The 23,788-nt window shown below is 45.4% G+C and overlaps 1 protein-coding gene across 1 annotated transcript in view; it reads left to right on the top strand.

The window, feature by feature from the left end:
• Positions 1–23,788, top strand: part of LOC124111924 (regulator of telomere elongation helicase 1-like) — a 177,053-nt gene that overhangs the window by 1,932 nt on the left and 151,333 nt on the right. Inside the window, exons 2-8 of the mRNA XM_048399831.1 lie at positions 325–442; positions 1,100–1,328; positions 1,638–1,722; positions 3,335–3,416; positions 5,840–5,900; positions 6,106–6,190; positions 20,674–20,758. Of these exons, the coding sequence (XP_048255788.1) occupies positions 341–442; positions 1,100–1,328; positions 1,638–1,722; positions 3,335–3,416; positions 5,840–5,900; positions 6,106–6,190; positions 20,674–20,758 (729 nt within the window). The 5' untranslated portion in view covers positions 325–340. The remainder of the gene's footprint in view (positions 1–324; positions 443–1,099; positions 1,329–1,637; positions 1,723–3,334; positions 3,417–5,839; positions 5,901–6,105; positions 6,191–20,673; positions 20,759–23,788) is intronic.

Genomic DNA, 23,788 nt, shown 5'->3' with positions numbered 1-23,788 from the left:
GGCCAGGCAGTGTGTTACATAGGCCTACTGTGGCATTACACCGAAATTGTCTAATGGTGGCAACGCCCAGTGCTAGTTGAGAAAAATAATCTAAGCACATTGTCATAGCGTATTATGTGCATCTTACTCTTCACACAGTTGGAAAAAAGAATGGGCACTATGGACCTAAAATATGGTACCATGATCTGCTGAAGTTTAAAATGTAAATGCATCTTGTTCACATGCTTCATGACATGTTGTAATTATTGTAAATATTGTAGATGTGGAGTCCACAATGGATGGATTGATGTGTTTGTACTCTGTGTGTTTATTGTTTTGTTACAGACTTGAGACAACAAGAATGACACAGTTAAGTGTGCGAGGGGTGTCAATTGACTTTCCCTTTGAACCATATGAATGCCAGAAGGCTTTTATGGAAAAAGTCATTGAATGTCTTCAGAGGGTAAGCATCTCACCACTTTTAAGCTGATGCTGAGACAATTGATTTATGGATGCACAAATGTACAAAACACTACTTTTGCTATTATGTTGAATCAGATTTTCAACATGGCCACCATGAGCTATATTGAAAAAGCTATTTATGACCATTACTCTGCAGTTCTTATGCAAAATGTAATGAAATGTGGTCTGTGTGTAGTTACTAGTGGGTCTCAACATATGTGATCCTCTGTTAGCAAAATTTCATTCTTTTACCTATATTTCACCTTTGAACTTCAACCATGCTCTTAAATTCTCTCAAAATGCATTTCATCACACTAAGTATAATCTCCGAAGAAACCACTTGATATTTGTCACATGAATTTGTTTGAGAGGTTTGAGTCTCATTTTCAAAATGTCTGCAAAATGTAATGAAATTTGGTATTGTTTAGTTAATTTTGTGATTCATATTTGTCTGTAATACTCTTGTATTTTCTCAAAATGCATATTAGAATTAGAAATTTTCCCAGAAATTGTTGGACTGAGGGAACTGAACTTTGAAGTGTATGTTTCTCCATTTGATGACATCATATTAGCTCAAATTATTAAACCTATGTTTGAGTCTATATTTGGAAATATTTCTGTCTTTTGTTGAATGTGTTGATGGCCATGATTGTTCCAGGAGAAACATGGAATTCTGGAGAGTCCCACAGGAACAGGCAAAACACTCTGTCTGTTGTGTTCTTCTCTGGCATGGCTTCAAGGTCGTAAGGCTCAAGTTGACCTCAACAAGCAGATGGGTGTGGCATCATTATTTGGTGACAAGGAAAACCTTCAAGATGACTTAATGAAAAAAATCTCGTCCAAACTCCAGCAATCGTCTGGTTCTTCATGGGGTACCAATGAGTATGGTGTGTATAAATATGAAGACTTTTGTTTTTGTTAAAGCATGTAACATTAGTGTGACAAACATTTGAGCTGCATGTATTGATTTAAAAGATATTTTATTTATTTCTGTTGATCAGTATTTATGAATGTGTCAATAGAATTGAAGAAATTACCCTGTGCTCATTTAGTAAATGTGTTCAAAATAATTTCATCTTAGTGTGATAGTAACATATTCAAGTGTAATTCAAGAATTCACTGATTGTGTCAACTTTTTGCCATGACTCGACTTGAATACTGACAGATTGCTATTTAAACAATGTCCCTTATACAAGTGGTTCCGAAGATCATCTATGCGTCCAGGACACATTCTCAGCTGTCTCAGGCTGTTCAGGAGCTGAAGAGGACGACATACAACACGTAGGTCTCCATAGCATTGCAGTAGTTGGATGGGGGTGACAGTGTGTGATGTGGCTGTTTATGGGTTGTCCTTGCCCTTGCAGTAACCACTGGTTTGCTTGACACATACCAGATTACCAACAGGCCTGCTAACTGTGACTTCAAACAAAGTTCACTCATTTACTCTCTTATTGTGATATCAAGGGAAGGCTGTCAATTGTTGTTATCTGGGTTGCAGTGTCAGCTTTGGTATCCTGGGGTCTAGGGAACACCTGTGAAGTGTGCTGTGGTTGTGTGTTACAGTGTCACCTAGGGTCCAGGGAGCACCTGTGAAGTGTGCTGTGGTTGTGTGTTACAGTGTCACCTAGGGTCCAGGGAGCACCTGTGAAGTGTGCTGTGGTTGTGTGTTACAGTGTCATTTAGGGTCCAGGGAACACCTGTGAAGTGTGCTGTGGTTATGTGTTACAGTGTCATGTAGGGTCCAGGGAGCACCTGTGAAGTGTGCTGTGGTTGTGTGTTACAGTGTCACCTAGGGTCCAGGGAGCACCTGTGAAGTGTGCTGTGGTTGTGTGTTACAGTGTCACCTAGGGTCCAGGGAGCACCTGTGAAGTGTGCTGTGGTTGTGTGTTACAGTGTCATGTAGGGTCCAGGGAACACCTGTGAAGTGTGCTGTGGTTGTGTGTTACAGTGTCACCTAGGGTCCAGGGAGCACCTGTGAAGTGTGCTGTGGTTGTGTGTTACAGTGTCACCTAGGGTCCAGGGAGCACCTGTGAAGTGTGCTGTGGTTGTGTGTTACAGTGTCACCTAGGGACCAGGGAGCACCTGTGAAGTGTGCTGTGGTTGTGTGTTACAGTGTCACCTAGGGTCCAGGGAACACCTGTGAAGTGTGCCGTGGTTGTGTGTTACAGTGTCACCTAGGGTCCAGGGAGCACCTGTGAAGTGTGCTGTGGTTGTGTGTTACAGTGTCACCTAGGGTCCAGGGAGCACCTGTGAAGTGTGCTGTGGTTGTGTTTTACAGTGTCAACTCCTGTGTCCTGGGATCCAGGGAGCACCTGTGAAGTGTGCTGTGGTTGTGTGTTACAGTGACACCTAGGGGCCAGGGAGCACCTGTAAAGTGTGCTGTGGTTGTGTGTTACAGTGTCACCTAGGGTCCAGGGAGCACCTGTGAAGTGTGCTGTGGTTGTGTGTTACAGTGTCACCTAGGGTCCAGGGAGCACCTGTGAAGTGTGCTGTGGTTGTGTGTTACAGTGACACCTAGGGACCAGGGAGCACCTGTAAAGTGTGCTGTGGTTGTGTGTTACAGTGTCACCTAGGGTCCAGGGAGCACCTGTGAAGTGTGCTGTGGTTGTGTGTTACAGTGACACCTAGGGACCAGGGAGCACCTGTAAAGTGTGCTGTGGTTGTGTGTTACAGTGTCACCTAGGGTCCAGGGAGCACCTGTGAAGTGTGCTGTGGTTGTGTGTTACAGTGTCACCTAGGGACCAGGGAGCACCTGTGAAGTGTGCTGTGGTTGTGTGTTACAGTGACACCTAGGGACCAGGGAGCACCTGTAAAGTGTGCTGTGGTTGTGTGTTACAGTGACACCTAGGGACCAGGGAGCACCTGTAAAGTGTGCTGTGGTTATGTGTTACAGTGTCAACTCCTGTGTCCTGGGATCCAGGGAGCAGCTGTGTATTGATGAGAAAGTCAGCAAGGAAACAAACAACACATCTAAGGTAACCATGGATCCATAGAAAAACCTATCTTAAATAGCCTCTGTCCAATTTTTCATAGGTGAGCCTGACCTCTGTCCTTCTTCTCTTTGGTTAGACTACAATAGCCAGGCCTCTGTCCATTTTCTCATAGGTTAGTCAACAACAGCCTGACCTCTGTCCTTCCCTTTGGTTTGTCTAGAATAGCCTGACCTCTGTCCTTCTTCTCTTTGGTTAGTCTAGAATAGCCTGACCTCTGTCCTTCTTCTCTTTGGTTAGTCTAGAATAGCCTGACCTCTGTCCTTCTTCTCTTTGGTTAGTCTAGAATAGCCTGACCTCTGTCCTTCTTCTCTTTGGTTTGTCTAGAATAGCCTGACCTCTGTCCTTCTTCTCTTTGGTTAGTCTAGAATAGCCTGACCTCTGTCCTTCTTCTCTTTGGTTTGTCTACAATAGCCTGACCTCTGTCCTTCTTCTCTTTGGTTTGTCTACAATAGCCTGACCTGTGTCCTTCTCTTTGGTTGGTCTACAATAGCCTGACCTCTGTCCTTCTTCTCTTTGGTTAGTCTAGAATAGCCGGACCTCTGTCCTTCTTCTCTTTAGTTTGTCTACAATAGCCTGACCTCTGTCCTTCTTCTCTTTAGTGTGTCTAGGATAGCCTGTCCTCTGTCCTTCTTCTCTTTGGTTAGTCTAGAATAGCCTGACCTCTGTCCTACTTCTCTTTGGTTAGTCTAGAATAGCCTGACCTCTGTCCTTCTTCTCTTTGGTTTGTCTACAATAGCCTGACCTCTGTCCTTCTTCTCTTTGGTTAGTCTACAATAGCCTGACCTCTGTCCTCCTTCTCTTTGGTTTGTCTAGAGTAGCCTGACCTCTGTCCTTCTTCCCTTTGGTTTGTCTAGAGTATCCTGTCCTCTGTCCTTCTTCTCTTTGGTTTGTCTAGAATAGCCTGACCTTTGTCCTTCTTCTCTTTGGTTAGTCTAGAATAGCCTGACCTCTGTCCTTCTTCTCTTTTGTTTGTCTACAATAGCCTGACCTCTGTCCTTCTCTTTGGTTAGTCTAGAATAGCCTGACCTCTGTCCTTCTTCTCTTTGGTTAGTCTAGAATAGCCTGACCTCTATCCTTCTTCTCTTTGGTTTGTCTACAATAGCCTGACCTCTGTCCTTCTTCTCTTTGGTTAGTCTACAATAGCCTGACCTCTGTCCTCCTTCTCTTTGGTTAGTCTAGAATAGCCTGACCTCTGTCCTTCTTCTCTTTGGTTAGTCTAGAATAGCCTGACCTCTGTCCTTCTTCTCTTTGGTTTGTCTACAATAGCCTGACCTCTGTCCTTCTTCTCTTTGGTTAGTCTACAATAGCCTGACCTCTGTCCTCCTTCTCTTTGGTTTGTCTAGAGTAGCCTGACCTCTGTCCTTCTTCCCTTTGGTTTGTCTAGAGTATCCTGTCCTCTGTCCTTCTTCTCTTTGGTCTGCTAGAATAGCCTGACCTTTGTCCTTCTTCTCTTTGGTTAGTCTAGAATAGCCTGACCTCTGTCCTTCTTCTCTTTTGTTTGTCTAGAATAGCCTGACCTCTGTCCTTCTCTTTGGTTGGTCTACAATAGCCTGACCTCTGTCCTTCTTCTCTTTGGTTAGTCTAGAATAGCTTGACCTCTGTCCTTCTTCTCTTTAGTTTGTCTAGAATAGCCTGACCTCTGTCCTTCTTCTCTTTGGTTCGTCTACAATAGCCTGACCTTGGTCCTTCTTCTCTTTGGTTAGTCTAGAATAGCCTGACCTCTATCCTTCTTCTCTTTAGTTTGGCTACAATAGCCTGACCTGTGTCCTTCTCTTTGGTTCGTCTACAATAGCCTGACCTTGGTCCTTCTTCTCTTTGGTTTGTCTAAAATAGCCTGACCTCTATCCTTCTTCACTTTGGTTTGGCTACAATAGCCTGACCTGTGTCCTTCTCTTTGGTTTGTCTAGAATAGCCTGACCTCTGTCCTTCTTCTCCTTGGTTAGTCTAGAATAGCCTGACCTCTGTCCTTCTTCTCTTTAGTTTGTCTAGAATAGCCTGACCTCTGCCCATTTTCTCTTTGGTTCGTCTACAATAGTCTGACCTCTGTCCTTCTTCTCTTTGGTTAGTCTAGAATAGCCTGACCTCTGTCCTTCTTCTCTTTGGTTAGTCTACAATAGCCTGACCTCTGTCCTTCTTCTCTTTGGTTTGTCTAGAATAGCCTGTCCCCTGTCCTTCTTCTCTTTAGTTTGTCTACAATAGCCTGACCTCTGTCCTTCTTCTCTTTGGTTTGTCTAGAATAGCCTGTCCCCTGTCCACCTCGGTTAATGAAGAATACATGTGATGTTTACTCATGATCAGTTAATGTGTGAAGTGTCATGTCCCAGGTGTGCTCATAATCTTTAGCGACACATTCTGATGATGTTTCTACTACTGACATGTTTCCCCCTGTTTGTTGTGTTCTGTAGGTGCATATGTGCAGAGCCAAGGTGCAGGCAAGGCGATGTCACTACTACAACGTGCTGGATGGTGAGTATACAGCATCCCCCATTCAGTAATACCTGTCACTGTCATTGTCCCCACTTCTCAGATGTTCCTATGCAAATGGGAATGCTTCAAGTAAAGGATAAAACAGTTTTGGTTGAAAATGGAAAACAGCAAGCAAGGGAAAAGCCTGAGGGATGAAGACAGATGGTAGTGTGTGTGATGTCTCATCTGCCTGGCTTTCTTTCAGATATGAAGAAAACTAGTGAAGCCCGTCAGATTTTGGGCTCTGTCGTGGACATTGAAGACCTGGTGTCCAAGGGCAAGAAAAACAAGTAAGCTCACATCAAGTCTCCTGCACCATTAGCACAATACCATGTATCCTGTAACTAGGCAGTGTGAGCCCTCCTCACCCAGATGGTAAGTTGAGCCGTCTTGTTGTGACACTCCTCACCCAGATGGAAAGTTGAGCCGTCTTGTTGTGACACTCCTCACCCAGATGGTAAGTTGAGCCGTCTTGTTGTGACACTCCTCACCCAGATGGTAAGTTGAGCCGTCTTGTTGTGAGCCCTCCTCACCCAGATGGTAAGTTGAGCCGTCTTGTTGTGACACTCCTCACCCAGATGGTACGTTGAGCCGTCTTGTTGTGAGCCCTTCTCACCCAGATGGAAAGTTGAGCTGTCTTGTTGTGACACTCCTCACCCAGATGGAAAGTTGAGCCGTCTTGTTGTGACACTCCTCACCCAGATGGTAAGTTGAGCCGTCTTGTTGTGACACTCCTCACCCAGATGGTAAGTTGAGCCGTCTTGTTGTGAGCCCTCCTCACCCAGATGGTAAGTTGAGCCGTCTTGTTGTGACACTCCTCACCCAGATGGTAAGTTGAGCCGTCTTGTTGTGAGCCCTCCTCACCCAGATGGTAAGTTGAGCCGTCTTGTTGTGACACTCCTCACCCAGATGGTAAGTTGAGCCGTCTTGTTGTGACACTCCTCACCCAGATGGTAAGTTGAGCCGTCTTGTTGTGACACTCCTCACCCAGATGGTAAGTTGAGCCGTCTTGTTGTGAGCCCTCCTCACCCAGATGGTAAGTTGAGCCGTCTTGTTGTGACACTCCTCACCCAGATGGTACGTTGAGCCGTCTTGTTGTGACACTCCTCACCCAGATGGTAAGTTGAGCCGTCTTGTTGTGAGCCCTCCTCACCCAGATGGTAAGTTGAGCCGTCTTGTTGTGACACTCCTCACCCAGATGGTACGTTGAGCCGTCTTGTTGTGACACTCCTCACCCAGATGGAAAGTTGAGCCGTCTTGTTGTGACACTCCTCACCCAGATGGTAAGTTGAGCCGTCTTGTTGTGACACTCCTCACCCAGATGGAAAGTTGAGCAGCGCTCCTCACCCAGATGGTACGTTGAGCCGTCTTGTTGTGACACTCCTCACCCAGATGGTAAGTTGAGCCGTCTTGTTGTGACACTCCTCACCCAGATGGAAAGTTGAGCAGCACTCCTCACCCAGATGGTAAGTTGAGCCGTCTTGTTGTGACACTCCTCACCCAGATGGTACGTTGAGCCGTCTTGTTGTGAGCCCTCCTCACCCAGATGGTAAGTTGAGCCGTCTTGTTGTGACACTCCTCACCCAGATGGTACGTTGAGCCGTCTTGTTGTGAGCCCTCCTCACCCAGATGGAAAGTTGAGCCGTCTTGTTGTGAGCCCTCCTCACCCAGGAGTGAGGAGGGCTCACAACAAGACGGCTCAACTTACCATCTGGGTGAGGAGTGTCACAACAAGACGGCTCAACGTACCATCTGGGTGAGGAGTGTCACAACAAGACGGCTCAACTTACCATCTGGGTAAGTTGAGCCGTCTTGTTGTGACACTCCTCACCCAGATGGAAAGTTGAGCAGCACTCCTCACCCAGATGGAAAGTTGAGCCGTCTTGTTGTGACACTCCTCACCCAGATGGTACGTTGAGCCGTCTTGTTGTGAGCCCTCCTCACCCAGATGGTAAGTTGAGCCGTCTTGTTGTGACACTCCTCACCCAGATGGTACGTTGAGCCGTCTTGTTGTGAGCCCTCCTCACCCAGATGGAAAGTTGAGCCGTCTTGTTGTGACACTCCTCACCCAGATGGTAAGTTGAGCCGTCTTGTTGTGAGCCCTCCTCACCCAGATGGTAAGTTGAGCCGTCTTGTTGTGACACTCCTCACCCAGATGGAAAGTTGAGCAGCACTCCTCACCCAGATGGTAAGTTGAGCCGTCTTGTTGTGACACTCCTCACCCAGATGGTACGTTGAGCCGTCTTGTTGTGAGCCCTCCTCACCCAGATGGTAAGTTGAGCCGTCTTGTTGTGACACTCCTCACCCAGATGGTACGTTGAGCCGTCTTGTTGTGAGCCCTCCTCACCCAGATGGAAAGTTGAGCCGTCTTGTTGTGACACTCCTCACCCAGATGGTAAGTTGAGCCGTCTTGTTGTGAGCCCTCCTCACCCAGATGGTAAGTTGAGCCGTCTTGTTGTGACACTCCTCACCCAGATGGAAAGTTGAGCAGCACTCCTCACCCAGATGGTAAGTTGAGCCGTCTTGTTGTGACACTCCTCACCCAGATGGTACGTTGAGCCGTCTTGTTGTGAGCCCTCCTCACCCAGATGGTAAGTTGAGCCGTCTTGTTGTGACACTCCTCACCCAGATGGTACGTTGAGCCGTCTTGTTGTGAGCCCTCCTCACCCAGATGGAAAGTTGAGCCGTCTTGTTGTGACGCTCCTCACCCAGATGGTAAGTTGAGCCGTCTTGTTGTGAGCCCTCCTCACCCAGATGGTAAGTTGAGCCGTCTTGTTGTGACACTCCTCAGCCAGATGGAAAGTTGAGCAGCACTCCTCACCCAGATGGTAAGTTGAGCCGTCTTGTTGTGACACTCCTCACCCAGATGGTACGTTGAGCCGTCTTGTTGTGAGCCCTCCTCACCCAGATGGTAAGTTGAGCCGTCTTGTTGTGACACTCCTCACCCAGATGGTACGTTGAGCCGTCTTGTTGTGAGCCCTCCTCACCCAGATGGAAAGTTGAGCCGTCTTGTTGTGACACTCCTCACCCAGATGGAAAGTTGAGCCGTCTTGTTGTGACACTCCTCAGCCAGATGGTACGTTGAGCCGTCTTGTTGTGACACTCCTCACCCAGATGGTAAGTTGAGCCGTCTTGTTGTGACGCTCCTCACCCAGATGGTAAGTTGAGCCGTCTTGTTGTGACACTCCTCACCCAGATGGTAAGTTGAGCCGTCTTGTTGTGACACTCCTCACCCAGATGGTAAGTTGAGCCGTCTTGTTGTGACACTCCTCACCCAGATGGTAAGTTGAGCAGCACTCCTCACCCAGATGGTAAGTTGAGCAGCCCTCCTTACCCAGATGGTAAGTTGAGCCGTCTTGTTGTGACACTCCTCACCCAGATGGTAAGTTGAGCCGTCTTGTTGTGACACTCCTCACCCAGATGGTAAGTTGAGCAGCACTCCTCACCCAGATGGTAAGTTGAGCCGTCTTGTTGTGACACTCCTCACCCAGATGGTAAGTTGAGCCGTCTTGTTGTGACACTCCTCACCCAGATGGTAAGTTGAGCCGTCTTGTTGTGACACTCCTCACCCAGATGGTAAGTTGAGCCGTCTTGTTGTGACACTCAGGAGTCTGCAGAGGAGCAAGTAACTGAAGAAAAAGATCCACCTGGAGAATCTGGCTTGGCTCCCCCTTTACCACTGGCAAAAGCATTTGTACTCAGCAGTAAGGGGATAAAAGATAGAAATATTTGCCCTAGTGTCACAGGCTAAGGACCATCTTCAAGCATTAGCCCATTCCCTAATTTGGCTAGTTGAGTTAAATAGGCTGTCTTGCTTATCCCACAATTTGCAAAAATATTGTCGTGACCAGTGACTGAGTGAGTCGCAAGTACGGCCAACCTAGACTAGCCAGACAACAGCAAAAACAACCAGTATCAGTTGTCATCAGTTTAACAATTAGCATCTCATTCGTTGGTTATTCTTAGTTAGGGTTTGTAATGTATTTGGAGGAAGATCAGTAGTAATTTAGTAAAATGCCCAGTTACAGATTTAGACACATTAACACGATCCATATTTAATCAGTCTCAATGACTGAGACAATTCAGGTAAGACTTACCTTTACAATTAACCATTTTGTGCCACACCTTTTTGATAACTGTTTTGTTTATTGATAATTATTTGAGAACGACTGTAAGCCTGTTAGTAAGACTGTAAGCCATTTTGGAAGTATATTGTCAATATTATTCTGTATTCTGTGTGTGATTTGTGATCCTAAATACTCTTGCTGTGTTCGCGATGAAAATGTTACATGTGACCAATTAAAAATTAACACTAAGAATTAGAAACATATTTCGGTGTCAATAAATTTGTGAGACAGACTTTCTAAAGTTTGTACACGTTACGTTGTAGGCATGTGGTTGCTGTGAAATGAATAAATTATTTAACTTATCCCACCACAACAGTTTGCAATATTCCTTCTTGCTTCGATTATATAACAGTGTGGAACATTGTGAAGACAATAATCACCAGAACACACCCTCCGACCACCTCGCTCCCAGCACCCTCCTGTACTCACCACTTTTTCCTACATCGCCTGTAGTAAACGGACGTGTTTGCTTCCATTCCACATTTACAATTGGATTTGTTTGTCATTTCGGTTGGAATTGAATATCTTCCTATGCACATGTTTCTGCGGTACGGCTGGGGCGAGTCCAAATTTACTACCCGGGTACCCGCCCCCCATTACCCGACCCTACCCGGAGACCCACTCTAGGTCTCAGGAGATGTCTCTAAATGGCTGATTGGGAACTTTTTTAGCATAGCCCTGGCCAAACGTATTTAGATTCATGTATTACACAATCTGGTCATGCATACACTGAAGTTGACTTAAGTTACATCTTTATTCAACCATATGAAAAATCTGAAGGAATGGGTGCATATTCAGAAAGAAAAACAAACATTAATGACTTGTAGTGTAATTATAGATTTCTAGATAAGTTTAGTCATTAAACAATATATCACATGACTAACCATGGGTCCCGGTAGTCCTGTGGGTACCCGGGTCCTACTCAGTACCCACCCAACCCGGATACCCGAGTTACCTATCCCAGCCCTAATCCGCGGGTCCCTAGACATTTCTTTTCAGTAAATATATCATATAACGGCTGCTTACCTTCCTCATACATGTTCTTTCCCTGCCATTGTTAAAAACCTTTCGCCACACGAAAGCTCCGTTTTGGTTTCCATTTCATGTGTTTTTACCTCCCTCGTTTTAAGTGAACGGTTGCGTTTCGTTTTATGTTTGTTATATTGTCCTTTCTTATTCTCTTTTTCTGTTTAAAACTTGAGATATTATGGACAATGTGGTCATTTCGGAGACAGTGTTGGTGTTGACGATGACCTTCTACGCCCTCTTCAAAAGTGCGTTGACTGCCATGGGAAGAATTCGGCTCATGATCCCCACGTAGGGGTCCCTGCCCTGACTGCTGGGTCAACTGCTTCTTGGACCAGCGATGCTCTGATTGTGCCCACTTATCCTCCCACCTTTTCTTACCTGGCTAAACTCAAAAAAAGGCTCACCAACAACTACAGCTCGAGACTTCAAACCCCTCTCGTAACCCTTGGCCATTGTTGTCCTTGTCTTGGGTCAGACAACCACTGGTGACCTCTCCTCAGGATGGTCATATTGACATGGAAGTCAATTCGGTTCTAAACTCACCACTCTGGTCTCTTTAGGGTACCCTTCCTACTTCAGTCGTCACCTGCAACGCCTTATCAGGCATCTCGGGCTGTTTGTTCTCCTCCTCGTCATTCAAGAACATGTTCATCATCTCCTGACAGGGTTCCCAGGCGTGTGTGATCTTCACCGAGGGCCGCCTCTTGCGCTTCAGCGCCTAGTGTTGCTACCTCTAAGGTTGAGGAGCAGCCACTCTCCACCTCTAAGGATCGGATCCTGTGGATCATGAATGTCCTTAAACTTAAGGATCCTGTCCCACTGCCTTCTGCGAAATGCTTCTTCAATCCCAAGATTACAATGCCATCTTACACAATCCCTGTTCATCATTTGGTCACCGGGATTCTTGTGCTGTTGCAGCAGGCTTTGGATGAGGTCACCATTAAGGATTCACTGCCCAAACCCTGCCATCACGTCGTCCAGCTTTAAATAGCATGGGACTTTGTTTCCAACTTTGGCGTCTTCCCTTGATGCAGGCAATGCTAAGACATTGGGTCATTCCATGTCCTCACGCCTCAAGACAGATGATAGATCCCTCACCGTCCGTCGACTCTGACATTCATTTGTCCCTCCTGCCATTGTCGCTTATTACGACCTTCGTTCAGCGAATTGGCCTGCAGAAAACCTGTCGAGTGTTTACTTATCCTGCATTACTCCTTAATGCATTAACTGCTTTTTCTTGACAGAGAGAAAGAGCTGTGTGAAGATCCTGCTTGCAGATGTTGTTTCAACTAGCTATGAGGCCAACCCTATCACACAGCAGCAGGGCTCTAACTGAAAGTGGCTATCAATGTTAAAAGCTGTGAAATTAACATTGCTATCACATAAAATCATGTTTAACACATTAATGTGTAATGTTTGGTATATAAGACACTTTGCCCAACCCCCCAAGTGGTACCAAAAACATATTGTGACCAAAGACAAGTTCTGTTTGTTCTTTCTTTCTTTTGAGTAATTGCATTACTACATATTGTGAGGGGAACTACAGTTCGAGAAACTCTTGTTGCAACGTAATTTCAGACCCAACGTTACCTGTAATCAGCCATAGTGGTGATGTATTACGGGACATGTGAAATTGACACACCCTGGGTTGAAGACAAAGTGGCAGTCTTGTTGAGTCCGTGTTCTGGCCTGCCCACTCAATTGCAAATGGGGATATGCAGTAGATCCAACCCTCTGTCCTACCCTGGGATACTTGCATACTGTTGGGTTAAAAAATATAGGGAATCAAAGTATTCCCCTTATTTATATACTTCACGAAGTCTGTTGTCCTTCCATCCTTCCATCTGTCTGTCACGTTTCGTTTCCGGAGCAGAACACAAAAACCATTAGAGATATCTTAACCAAACTTGGCACATAGATAGGTCTAGTGGTGAACTGGTCCCTTTTGATAGTTTGGGATTTTTTAAAAGATTATTTTTCAAGTTTCCCTGGCAACGACTTTGACTTAGACTAAAAATGGCTGTAGTCCTCGTTTCCGGAGCAGATCTTGAAAACCGTACAATATTTCTTCACCAAACTCGTCAGTGGTCAAGTGGTAAACTGGTGCCTTTGATGGTTTGGGATTTTTGAAAAACCTATTTTAGAAAACCGTACAATATTTCTTCACCAAACTCGTCAGTGTTCTAGTGGTAAACTGGTGCCTTTGATGGTTTGGGATTTTTGAAAAACCTATTTTAGAGTTTCCCTGGCAACGACTTTGACTTGGACTGAAAATGGTGGTAGTCCTCGTTTCGGGAGCGGATCTTGAAAACCGTAAATATTTCTGCCAAGCTTGGCATATAAATAGATCTAGTGGTTAACTGGTGTCTTTTGATCATTTGGGAGTTTGACGAATGTTTCCTTAGCAAGAGCATAACTTGGAAACCATTTACATATTCTACAAAAACATCTACGCAGGGTTGTCTGAGAACCATTACCATAATTACCTAATTGAGATGTATACCGGGTGACAAAGGAACTTGGACAAGGTATATGGTGAACTGTTGTGAAAACACATTTTACAAGTGGCACCTGAACCAGCCTACTTCCTCGCAGTGGGTATTGGTAACATGAACAGTGGCACCTGAACCAGCCTACTTCCTCGCAGTGGGTATTGGTAACATGAACAGTGGCACTTGAACCAGCCTACTTCCTCGCAGTGCATGCCGGTAACATGAACAGTGGCACTTGAACCAGCCTACTTCCTCGCAGTGGATACCAGTAACATGAACAATGGCACCTGAACCAGCCTACTTCCTCACAGTGCATGCCGGTAACATGAACAAGGGCACCCTGAACCAGCCTACTTCCTCACAGTGGATACCAGTAACATGAACAGTGGCACCTGAACCAGCCTACTTCCTCACAGTGGGTACCAGTAACATGAACAGTGGCACCTGAACCAGCCTACTTCCTCACAGTGCATGACGGTAACATGAACATTGACACCTAAACCAGCCTACTTCCTCGCAGTGGGTAGTGGTAACATGAACAGTGGCACTTGAACCAGCCTACTTTCTCACAGCCTACTTCCTCGCAGTGCGTGACGGTAACATGAACAGTGGCACCTGAACCAGCCTACTTCCTCGCAGTGGGTAGTGGTAACATGAACAGGGGCACCCTGAACCAGCCTACTTCCTCACAGTGGGTAGTGGTAACATGAGCAGTGGCACCTGAACCAGCCTACTTCCTCACAGTGCATGCCGGTAACATGAACAGTGGCACCTGAACCAGCCTACTTCCTCACAGTGGGTACCAGTAACATGAACAGGGGCACCCTGAACCAGCCTACTTCCTCACAGTGGGTAGTGGTAACATGAACAGTGGCACTTGAACCAGCCTACTTCCTCGCAGTGAATGCCAGTAACATGAACATTGACACTTGAACCAGCCTACTTCCTCGCAGTGCATGACGGTAACATGAACAGTGGCACCTGAACCAGCCTACTTCCTCGCAGTGGGTAGTGGTAACATGAACAGGGGCACCCTGAACCAGCCTACTTCCTCACAGTGGGTAGTGGTAACATGAACAAGGGCACCCTGAACCAGCCTACTTCCTCACAGTGGGTACCAGTAACATGAACAAGGGCACCCTGAACCAGCCTACTTCCTCACAGTGGGTACCAGTAACATGAACAGGGGCACCCTGAACCAGCCTACTTCCTCACAGTGGGTACCAGTAACATGAACAGTGGCACCTGAACCAGCCTACTTCCTCACAGTGGGTAGTGGTAACATGAACAGTGGCACTTGAACCAGCCTACTTCCTCACAGTGGGTAGTGGTAACATGAACAGTGGCACTTGAACCAGCCTACTTCCTCACAGTGCATGCCAGTAACATGAACATTGACACTTGAACCAGCCTTCTTCCTCGCAGTGCATGCCTGTAACATGAACAAGGGCACCCTGAACCAGCCTACTTCCTCGCAGTGCATGCCGGTAACATGAACAAGGGCACCCTGAACCAGCCTACTTCCTCGCAGTGCATGCCAGTAACATGAACATTGACACTTGAACCAGCCTACTTCCTCGCAGTGCATGCCAGTAACATGAACAAGGGCACCCTGAACCAGCCTACTTCCTCACAGTGGGTACCAGTAACATGAACAGTGGCACCTGAACCAGCCTACTTCCTCACAGTGGGTAGTGGTAACATGAACAGTGGCACTTGAACCAGCCTTCTTCCTCGCAGTGCATGCCAGTAACATGAACATTGACACTTGAACCAGCCTACTTCCTCGCAGTGCATGCCTGTAACATAAACAAGGGCACCCTGAACCAGCCTACTTCCTCACAGTGGGTACCAGTAACATGAACAGTGGCACTTGAACCAGTCTACTTCCTCGCAGTGCATGCCGGTAACTTGAACATTGACACTTGAACCAGCCTACTTCCTCACAGTGGGTAGTGGTAACATGAACATTGACACCTGAACCAGCCTACTTCCTCACAGTGCATGCCGGTAACTTGAACATTGACACTTGAACCAGCCTACTTCCTCGCAGTGCATGCCAGTAACATGAACATTGACACTTGAACCAGCCTACTTCCTCGCAGTGCATGCCAGTAACATGAACAGTGGCACCTGAACCAGCCTACTTCCTCACAGTGGGTAGTGGTAACATGAACAGTGGCACTTGAACCAGTCTACTTCCTCGGAGTGCATGCCGGTAACTTGAAACATTGACACTTGAACCAGCCTACTTCCTCACAATGGGTAGTGGTAACATGAACATTGACACTTGAACCAGCCTACTTCCTCACAGTGGGTATTGGTAACATGAACATTGACACCTGAACCAGCCTACTTCCTCGCAGTGCATGCCGGTAACATGAACATTGACACTTGAACCAGCCTACTTCCTCGCAGTGCATGCCAGTAACATGAACATTGACACTTGAACCAGCCTACTTCCTCGCAGTTCATGCCAGTAACATGAACAGGGGCACCCTGAACCAGCCTACTTCCTCACAGTGGGTAGTGGTAACATGAACAGTGGCACCTGAACCAGCCTACTTCCTCGCAGTGCATGCCTGTAACATGAACATGGGCACCCTGAACCAGCCTACTTCCTCACAGTGGGTACCAGTAACATGAACAGTGGCACCTGAACCAGCCTAATCCTCACAGTGGGTAGTGGTAACATGAACAGTGGCACTTGAACCAGCCTACTTCCTCGCAGTGCATGCCAGTAACATGAACATTGACACTTGAACCAGCCTACTTCCTCGCAGTGCATGCCTGTAACATAAACAAGGGCACCCTGAACCAGCCTACTTCCTCACAGTGGGTACCAGTAACATGAACAGTGGCACCTGAACCAGCCTACTTCCTCACAGTGGGTAGTGGTAACATGAACAGTGGCACTTGAACCAGCCTACTTCCTCGCAGTGCATGCCAGTAACATGAACATTGACACTTGAACCAGCCTACTTCCTCGCAGTGCATGCCTGTAACATAAACAAGGGCACCCTGAACCAGCCTACTTCCTCACAGTGGGTACCGGCAACATGAACAGTGGCACCTGAACCAGCCTACTTCCTCGCAGTGCATGCCGGTAACTTGAACATTGACACTTGAACCAGCCTACTTCCTCACAGTGGGTACCAGTAACATGAACAGTGGCACTTGAACCAGCCTACTTCCTCACAGTGCAAGCCGGTAACTTGAACATTGACACTTGAACCAGTCTACTTCCTCGCTGTGCATGCCGGTAACGTGAACATTGACACTTGAGCCAGCCTACTTCCTCACAATGGGTACCAGTAACATGAACAGTGGCACTTGAACCAGCCTACTTCCTCACAGTGCAAGCCGGTAACTTGAACATTGACACTTGAACCAGCCTACTTCCTTGCAGTGCATGCCGGTAACATGAACATTGACACTTGAACCAGCCTACTTCCTCGCAGTACATTCCGGTAACATGAACAAGGGCACTTGAACCAGCCTACTTCCTTGCAGTGCATGCTGGTAACATGAACATTGACACTTGAACCAGCCTACTTCCTCGCAGTGCATGCCTGTAACATAAACAAGGGCACCCTGAACCAGCCTACTTCCTCACAGTGGGTACCGGCAACATGAACAGTGGCATCTGAACCAGCCTACTTCCTCGCAGTGCATGCCGGTAACTTGAACATTGACACTTGAACCAGCCTACTTCCTCACAGTGGGTACCAGTAACATGAACAGTGGCACTTGAACCAGCCTACTTCCTCACAGTGCAAGCCGGTAACTTGAACATTGACACTTGAACCAGCCTACTTCCTTGCAGTGCATGCCGGTAACATGAACATTGACACTTGAACCAGCCTACTTCCTCGCAGTGCATGCCGGTAACATGAACAAGGGCACTTGAACCAGCCTACTTCCTTGCAGTGCATGCTGGTAACATGAACATTGACACTTGAACCAGCCTACTTCCTCGCAGTGCATGCCAGTAACATGAACATTGACACTTGAACCAGCCTACTTCCTTGCAGTGCATGCCGGTAACATGAACATTGACACTTGAACCAGCCTACTTCCTCGCAGTGCATGCCGGTAATATGAACAAGGGCACCCTGAACCAGCCTACTTCCTCACAGTGGGTGCCGGTAACATGAAACGTGTCGCCTGAACCAGCCTACTTCCTCGCAGTGCATGCCTGTAACATGAACATTGGCACCCTGAACCAGGGTACCAGTAACATGAAACGTGTCGCCCGAACCAGCCTTCTTCCTCGCAGTGCATGCCGGTAACATGAACAGTGACACCTGAACCAGGGTACCAGTAACATGAAACGTGTCGCCCGAACAAGCCTTCTTCCTCGGGGTGCATGCCGTCAACATAAACAGGGGTGACTGACCCAGTCTGCTTCCTTGCAGTGTAAGTTTTTGGGTGTGCTTGATGTTTAGTGTTTCACAGAAACACTCATCAATGATTACAGTGAAAGAGACCTGCCAGGAAATCAAGTATATCCAGGAGACACTACACACAGTATTGCTGTGTATGTTTCAACAAGTTTCAAGAACATTGACCAGCAATGTGATATAACGTCATCTCACAGTATTGAATACATTTCCTTTCTTGAACATGAACAGGGGCCCCTGAACCAGCCTTCTTCCTTGCAGTGCATGCCGGTAACATGAACATTGACACTTAAACCAGCCTACTTCCTTGCAGTGCATGCCGGTAACATGAACAAGGGCACTTGAACCAGCCTACTTCCTTGCAGTGCATGCCGGTAACATGAACATTGACACTTGAACCAGCCTACTTCCTCGCAGTGCATGCCAGTAACATGAACATTGACACTTGAACCAGCCTACTTCCTTGCAGTGCATGCCGGTAACATGAACATTGACACTTGAACCAGCCTACTTCCTCGCAGTGCATGCCGGTAATATGAACAAGGGCACCCTGAACCAGCCTACTTCCTCACAGTGGGTGCCGGTAACATGAAATGTGTCGCCTGCAACAGCCTTCTTCCTCGCAGTGCATGCCGGTAACATGAACAGTGACACCTGAACCAGGGTACCAGTAACATGAATCGTGTCGCCTGCAACAGCCTACTTCCTCGCAGTGCATGCCGGTAACATGAACAGTGACACCTGAACCAGGGTACCAGTAACATGAAACGTGTCGCCCGAACCAGCCTACTTCCTCAGGGTGCATGCCGTCAACATAAACAGGGGAGACTGACCCAGTCTGCTTCCTCGCAGTGTAAGTTTTTGGGTGTGCTTGATGTTTAGTGTTTCACAGAAACACTCATCAATGATTACAGTGAAAGAGACCTGCCAGGAAATCAAGTATATCCAGAAGACACTACACACAGTATTGCTGTGTATGTTTCAACAAGTTTCAAGAACATTGACCAGCAATGTGATATAACGTCATCTCACAGTACTGAATACATTTCCTTTCTTGTTGGCAAGTTCTGTATTGCTTGTGTGTATGTTCCTCCAAACGTGTCATGGACATGGTTGTTGCATTCACTTTCTCATTTCATGCAGAAACTTCAGGATCTCTCCAAGCAGCATGAATGTGAACATGTCCTAGTTACTGGGGATTTCAACTGTGATCTGAGTGAAAAACTGAAACTTGAAGATTTCTTTAATGTGCGGAAAATGACTCAACTCATTCACTCTCCAACTCACTGTCTTGGAGCTACACTGGACTTGTTTACTGATCCTGCCAGTGCTGTAGCATTCCAGACTCCAGTCTACTACTCAGATCATCAGATGATTGGTGCTGTACTTCTCAGTACACCTCATGGTGACCCCTGCTCTCATTGATCTCTAACTAAAGTAAAAACTCCCTTACTTCTCTGATTATTGTATAAGTAATAACACAACTCATGACAAATACAGTTACATATTCTATCATAAACTGCAGAAGGCAAAACAACACCAGTAATAACTTCTTTTAGTGCTGCAATTAGGCCATTACTAAAAGGTCCAGTGAACATAGTTCACAGGAGCTAATGGACTGCACACAACCGGACATGTCATATTGGCGGGGGATATGAGAATTTCATGCTTGTTCATTTTGATATAACTTGTGCGATGGAAAATATAATTGTAAACACACCTTGCCTCAAACACGTGTTGCTTGTAGTGATGGAACATGTATGGCATTCATTACTGCATTATCACTAGTTACAGAGCTGATAGATTGTTAATGACATCTGATCACAATTACATCTGCTTTGACTACATGTATCCAGTGTTGTTTCATCCAGTGAAGGAACAGGACAACTCACGCTGCTATGTTCTTCATCTCTTACGTTTCTGTATATTGTCAGATCGTAATAAAACATCTTCATGAAATGAACATATGAATTAACATGAACTGTTCCATGACATTAAGGGTATAATAAGAGAGTATCATATATATGTGTGTAGTAATTGTTACCATCGCTTATTGATTTATATGGCATGTATCTTGGCTCCTGAATGTTTTCTTGATGGGGCAGTCATGTTAAATAGCCCACAACCAAACTTTTGATAAATGAATCATATGTGACACGTCGGTACCAGTAGAATCAAGCAAGGCTGGCTGACCTTTTTATAAATACCCCTCACTGAGCACAGTGCAAGCAGATCTCGATGAGCTGAATCAGAAGCTGTAACACATGTCAGGGATTTATCTAGGACTTTTCAGAGGCCGATATTCGGCCCCAAGTCTGCAGCAAATGTCATAAAAAATACCCATTTCATATTACATTGTATTTAATATATATGCAGTCAAATCTGCAGAGGAACATCATCAGGTCACTCTTAAAGAAAATGGTTCTGGAAGCAAGCCTTGCAAGTTTTTGTTCTCACTTTAGACTGGCCATTGTGGCGTAGATAATATATGATGTCACCACCAGCGATAGGAACGCCTCATTTCAAACTCTCTGTTGCCCCTTATACTTAAAAAACCCTGTCTTAGAGATTTCTGTCCCGCTTTCTGCCCCAAATCAAATCAGTTGTTTCAATCAGAGGTGTTTCTTGTGATTTGAAACCTCTGAATGACCAATCGGGATTGAGTATTTTCCAAACTCATGGTAGGAAGAACGTTTGCTGACCCCTTGTTCTGTATGTACAGGTTGTGTCCGTATTACATGGCCAGAGAGCTGAAGTCAGATGCCGACATCATCTTCATGCCCTACAACTATCTCCTGGATCCCAAGGTAAGCCTGGAAGTGTGAGCTTCTCCCAACTGACGGTTGTCATGGAGTTCATTGTATAATAAGCTGACTAAATTAGTCTTGTCTGTCTTAAGTCCAGGAGAAAGTGTGTATTGGTAGTCATCTTGTCTTTCTTAAGTCAAGGAGAAAGTGTGTATTGGAAGTCATCCTTGTCTGTCTTTAGTCCAGGAGAAAGTGTGTATTGGTAGTCATCTTGTCTGTCTTTAGTCCAGGAGAAAGTGTGTATTGATAGTCATCTTTTCTGTCTTTAGTCCAGGAGAAAGTCATCTTTTCTGTCTTTAGTCCAGGTGAAAGTGTGTATTGAAAGTCATCTTTTCTGTCTTAAGTCCAGGAGAAAGTGTGTATTGAAAGTCATCTTGTCTGTCTTTAGTCCAGGAGAAAGTGTGTATTGATAGTCATCTTGTCTGTCTTTAGTCTGGGAGAAAGTGTGCATTGGTAGTCATCTTGTCTGTCTTCAGTCCAGGAGAAAGTGTGTATTGAAAGTCATCTTTTCTGTCTTTAGTCCAGGAGAAAGTGTGTATTGATAGTCATCTTGTCTGTCTTTAGTCCAGGAGAAAGTGTGCATTGGTATTCATCTTGTCTGTCTTCAGTCCAGGAGAAAGTGTGTATTGATAGTCATCTTGTCTGTCTTTAGTCCAGGAGAAAGTGTGTATTGATAGTCATCTTGTCTGTCTTTAGTCCAGGAGAAAGTGTGTATTGATAGTCATCTTTTCTGTCTTTAGTCCAGGTGAAAGTGTGTATTGAAAGTCATCTTTTCTGTCTTTAGTCCAGGAGAAAGTGTGTATTGATAGTCATCTTTTCTGTCTTTAGTCCAGGAGAAAGTCATCTTGTCTGTCTTTAGTCCAGGACTAAGTGTGTATTGGTCGTCATCTTGTCTTTCTTAAGTCAAGGAGAAAGTGTGTATTGGAAGTCATCCTTGTCTGTCTTTAGTCCAGGAGAAAGTGTGTATTGGTAGTCATCTTTTCTGTCTTAAGTCCAGGAGAAAGTGTGTATTGATAGTCATCTTTTCTGACTTTAGTCCAGGAGAAAGTCATCTTTTCTTTCTTTAGTCCAGGAGAAAGTGTGTATTGAAAGTCATCTTGTCTGTCTTTAGTCTGGGAGAAAGTGTGCATTGGTAGTCATCTTGTCTGTCTTCAGTCCAGGAGAAAGTGTGTATTGAAAGTCATCTTTTCTGTCTTTAGTCCAGGAGAAAGTGTGTATTGATAGTCATCTTGTCTGTCTTTAGTCCAGGAGAAAGTGTGCATTGGTATTCATCTTGTCTGTCTTCAGTCCAGGAGAAAGTGTGTATTGATAGTCATCTTGTCTGTCTTTAGTCCAGGAGAAAGTGTGTATTGATAGTCATCTTGTCTGTCTTTAGTCCAGGAGAAAGTGTGTATTGATAGTCATCTTTTCTGTCTTTAGTCCAGGAGAAAGTGTGTATTGAAAGTCATCTTTTCTGTCTTTAGTCCAGGAGAAAGTGTGTATTGATAGTCATCTTTTCTGTCTTTAGTCCAGGAGAAAGTCATCTTGTCTGTCTTTAGTCCAGGACTAAGTGTGTATTGGTAGTCATCTTTTCTGTCTTAAGTCCAGGAGAAAGTGTGTATTGATAGTCATCTTTTCTGACTTTAGTCCAGGAGAAAGTCATCTTTTCTTTCTTTAGTCCAGGAGAAAGTGTGTATTGAAAGTCATCTTGTCTGTCTTTAGTCAAGGACTAAGTGTGTATTGGTAGTCATCTTGTCTGTCTTTAGTCCAGGAGAAAGTGTGTATTGATAGTCATCTTATCTGTCTTTAGTCCAGGAGAAAGTGTGTATTGGTCTTCATCTTGTCTTTCTTAAGTCAAGGAGAAAGTGTGTATTGGAATTCATCCTTGTCTGTCTTTAGTCAAGGAGAAAGTGTGTATTGATAGTCATCTTGTCTGTCTTTAGTCCAGGAGAAAGTCATCTTGTCTGTCTTTAGTCCAGGACTAAGTGTGTATTGGTAGTCATCTTGTCTGTCTTTAGTCCAGGTGAAAGTGTGTATTGAAAGTCATCTTGTCTGTCTTTAGTCCAGGAGAAAGTGTGTATTGATAGTCATCTTGTCGTCTTTAGTCCAGGAGAAAGTGTGTATTGATAGTCATCTTGTCTGTCTTTAGTCCAGGAGAAAGTGTGTATTGATAGTCATCTTGTCTGTCTTTAGTCCAGGAGAAAGTGTGTATTGATAGTCATCTTTTCTGTCTTTAGTCCAGGAGAAAGTGTGTATTGAAAGTCATCTTGTCTGTCTTTAGTCCAGGACTAAGTGTGTATTGGTAGTCATCTTGTCTGTCTTTAGTCCAGGAGAAAGTGTGTATTGATAGTCATCTTGTCTGTCTTTAGTCCAGGAGAAGTGTGTATTGGTCGTCATCTTGTCTGTCTTTAGTCCAGGTGAAAGTGTGTATTGAAAGTCATCTTGTCTGTCTTTAGTCAAGGAGAAAGAGTGTATTGATTGTCATCTTTTCTGTCTTTAGTCCAGGAGAAAGTGTGTATTGAAAGTCATCTTGTCTGTCTTTAGTCAAGGAGAAAGTGTGTATTGATAGTCATCTTGTCTGTCTTTAGTCCAGGAGAAAGTGTGTATTGGTAGTCATCTTTTCTGTCATTAGTCCAGGAGGAAGTCATCTTGTCTGTCTGAAGTCCAGGAGAAAGTGTGTATTGATAGTCATCTTTTCTGTCTTTAGTCCAGGAGAAAGTCATCTTGTCTGTCTTTAGTCCAGGAGAAAGTGTGTATTGGTAGTCATCTTGTCTTTCTTCAGTCCAGGAGAAAGTGTGTATTGGTAGTCATCTTGTCTTTCTTTAGTCCAGGAGAAAGTGTGTATTGGTAGTCATCTTGTCTGTCTTTAGTCCAGGAGAAAGTGTGTATTGGTAGTCATCTTTTCTGTCATTAGTCCAGGAGAAAGTCATCTTGTCTGTCTTAAGTCCAGGAGAAAGTGTGTCTTGATAGTCATCTTTTCTGTCTTTAGTCCAGGAGAAAGTGTGTATTGATAGTCATCTTGTCTGTCTTTAGTCCAGGAGAAAGTGTGCA

The sequence above is a fragment of the Haliotis rufescens genome, unplaced genomic scaffold, assembly GCF_023055435.1.
Source record: "Haliotis rufescens isolate VD_foot unplaced genomic scaffold, xgHalRufe1.0.p SCAF_2, whole genome shotgun sequence".
NCBI classification, from domain to species: Eukaryota; Metazoa; Mollusca; class Gastropoda; order Lepetellida; family Haliotidae; genus Haliotis; species Haliotis rufescens.
This window is presented reverse-complemented; position numbering and strand designations above follow the sequence as displayed.